Source organism: Vicia villosa, unplaced genomic scaffold (genome assembly GCF_029867415.1).
Source record: "Vicia villosa cultivar HV-30 ecotype Madison, WI unplaced genomic scaffold, Vvil1.0 ctg.000287F_1_1, whole genome shotgun sequence".
NCBI classification, from domain to species: domain Eukaryota; kingdom Viridiplantae; phylum Streptophyta; class Magnoliopsida; order Fabales; family Fabaceae; genus Vicia; species Vicia villosa.
In genome coordinates, this window is record NW_026705123.1 from 345,740 (window position 1) to 349,109 (window position 3,370).

At 33.6% G+C, this 3,370-nt stretch overlaps 1 protein-coding gene across 1 annotated transcript; it reads right to left on the reverse strand.

Moving 5' to 3' along the window:
- Positions 1-2,074: 2,074 nt before the first annotated feature.
- Positions 2,075-2,812, reverse strand: LOC131626448 (uncharacterized). Its single transcript, XM_058897267.1, has 3 exons — positions 2,689-2,812; positions 2,465-2,554; positions 2,075-2,370 (listed from the first exon to the last, which is right to left on the reverse strand). The coding sequence occupies exons 1-3, from the start codon at positions 2,810-2,812 to the stop codon at positions 2,075-2,077; spliced, it is 510 nt and encodes a 169-aa protein (XP_058753250.1).
- Between the last annotated feature and the right edge of the window lie 558 nt (positions 2,813-3,370).

The window sequence follows — 3,370 nt, forward strand, 5'->3', positions numbered from 1 at the left end:
AGAGGAATGACACAAAGGGAAATGGCAATATATCACTTCTATCAATGGTGGTTACTTTGAAGGCAATGAATTCTTCCAAAGGTTTTGATATCAATGTTGAATGAGCTCTTTGAAGGATTTGATATTGATGGAAGAAGCTTTGAAGTTGGTTGAATGATTTTGAGACAATGTGATTTGAGAGAGTTTGAGAAACTTTGGTTTAGAGTTGTTTTTTTAGAAGTGAGGAATAAAAAAGGATTTTAGAGCGATTTTGAGCAAACAACGTTCAGAGATGCATTTCCGTAATTTTTTCCCATTGACTTAGGGCCTAAATCAGAAATGTGTTGAAATGGGGTCCATCGAAGGTGCATCACTAAAATATAGGAGTATTGTTATCTTTTTCCGATATGCGCTAATAATTCATAGGGCACACTAAAAAATCTCCTAATTAAATTGAATATTGAATTTGATCAAATTCGACTCAAATCAACCGCGAACACTCCTAAGTCCATAATCACTTGCACTACTTTCTTTTAAATTTTGATGAGAAGAATTAAAAGGAACACGTTTCTCATTTGTAGCCCGATGCACCATAAAACACTGAGCCACAAAAGCTTCAAAATACGTTTTGTGCCATACCTAACCTAAGTGTCTTTTTCTAAGCATATAACTTTCGCTTGTTCCATTTAAATTCTCAATTAATGCACTGTTTGCTCCATCACTTGGATTGTTGTTTGAGATTTTTTTTCACCTTTTCTTTTATTACAACATTCCATTTTTCCTCCACTTATATCAAAGTCTTTGTTCATGAACCAAGTGTTGTGTCAATCATTCTGATTGCTCAATAGTATCACAAATACAGTGACATCAATAGTGTATAAAAATCTATCTTCATTCTGATTAAGCCTGATGACACATATATTGATAAGATTAATCCAAGTAGATTACTATAGGATAAAAAAAAAGTCACGGCTTACGAAATTATAGTTGCTTCTTCAACTTTTTAATTTAGTTGGTTAATAACAATGACATTAACATTCTTTATATCTTTGTCATTGCAAAAGCAACAAACTTGAAACTTGCATTAAAATGTATTTCATTTGGATGATGCGTTAATTTTGGCATGAAGTTTCATTTCAAAGTTGTTATATTTGATGGGTCAAATTCAGTGGTTGAGTGTCTGTCCCATCCACACTATTCATTCATTGTTTAACAAAGGAAGCAACTAGAAAGTCAAGTATATCCAAGAATCAACTTCAACAATCGACTTTGCAAGCCATCACCAAACAAACAAAAACCCACCAACACACACTGGCAAGGATGATATGAGAGTTTATGTTAGGATCAAAAATTCAGATTGGGAGTCATTCATGCTCACCTCTTGAGGCCGAAGATAATAAGTGAAGTAAAACATATTTTTCGTGAAATGTAATATTTTTGAAAGCAAAGTACTTACGATAGAGAGAATGATAACATTTATATCCTTTTCTGTTAAGAGAATAACCCACGAAGATACATCTAAGTCACGAGAATTCAATTTAATTCGGTATTGCTTATGGACATGAACAAAAGATACACAATCAAATACTCGAGAGTTTAGACCCTACAACATATAAGTTCATAAATTAAACAAGACTAGCGTTACCTATAATTAGTGGCGGAACAAGAATAATTATGAAGTCTGGACAAAAATTTAAAGACTGCAAATTTACATTGTTTATAATATATAAATAGTCAACAATCAAATAAAAGAGACCCGTCATTTTGTCAACAAAAATATTGTTTAAAATAAAAGAGATAAAACATAACCTTACAATAGTGCGTTAAATAAAATCAGGAGGCAAAATTCTTTCCGAGAGTTCTTTGCGGTGAATATTCGAATAATACCAATATCATTAAGTGACTTGAATATCTCCCGCTCGGTGTAACATATCATCAAGCCATTGAACCACACATTGTTGATCTTATAATGCAATTTAAACTTGATAATCTCCATTGCTGAAAAAGCTCTTTCAACGGATGTTGTTGACACCGGCAATATCAAAGCTAACTCAATAACTTTGTAAGCCAATGAAAATACCAAATGTTTCTCAGTTTAAACCATCTTCATAGCCAAACTTTGAACATCTACACAAGTTGAAAAGGAAACATGTCTTTTCACTTGAAAAACATAAGTTTCAAGTTGATCCCTTATTATTCCACGGTCATCGTCTAAAAATTTTGCATGATAAATATCAACAACAGCAAGGCGAGCAAGCTTATCAATATCAAACTTGGAGAAATAGTTCTTGGGGTTAAGACATGAGAAGCAATCAAGGATAATGCTACTTCCGTCACTAAAGCGATGATCCATCTCCACACATATTTTGTCAATAGCAACATAAAAAATCTCTGTACGATAATGTTAAAGATTAGTGATAGTCCTTCCTTCTATCCTTGAACGACCGAACCGGTATTTCGTCAACCATATTTGGCACCAGAATACCTTTAGCAACACAAAATTTTTGGAGATCGGCAAATAAATTATCCCGACCACTCTCCCTCATTGTGGCCAACCGAGCTTTGACATCATCAACTAATTCCACGACAATCACAATATTATGATCTTTTCTTTGAAAGACATTAGAAAGCTCATTCGTGATACCAAACAACTTTAACATTAACTTCAAAATAAAAGTAAATTTAAAGCTCTCCATTTTTTTATCAAACCCGTTGTTTGAGATGGTCCACGTTCATCTTCATCAACCATACTAAGCACCTTTAACACGGAGGACCATATTTGATCCCAATGAGGCAATGTAGTAATGATGTGAACCCCATCTAGTATCTCCATGTCTAGTGAGACTAGATGATTGGCGCAAGCCCTTTCCTCTAGATATCTCACCACTATCAATTTTATTCAAAATATCTTAGTGTTGTGCCTCCGTCAAAGCATTCATCCTCTTAAATGATGCACTTGTTGTGGTCACAATTAAGGAGATGTACTCAAAGAAAACATGAATAGTTGAGCAACTACTAGCAACAGACACAACAACCAATTGCAAATGGTGAGCATAACAATGGACATAGAAAGCATAAGAGTTTTCATCTAGAATCTTTCTTTGCAAACCATAAAATTCACTTCTCAAATTTGAAGCTCCATCATATCTTTACCCTCGTATCCTTGAAATACATAACGTGTACTTATCAAGAATACCATAAAAAGCATTCTTTAGTAAATTGGATGTAGTATCTTTGACATTATGTAGAGCAATAAATCGTTCCACAATATTATCTTTGTCGTTCAAAAACCTAAAACAAATTCAACAAGTTTACTTGGCGGCATAGAGAGTAGTAGGTAATAAAAATTAGAAATTGAAAAATACAACTAACCTCAACATCACCGCCATTT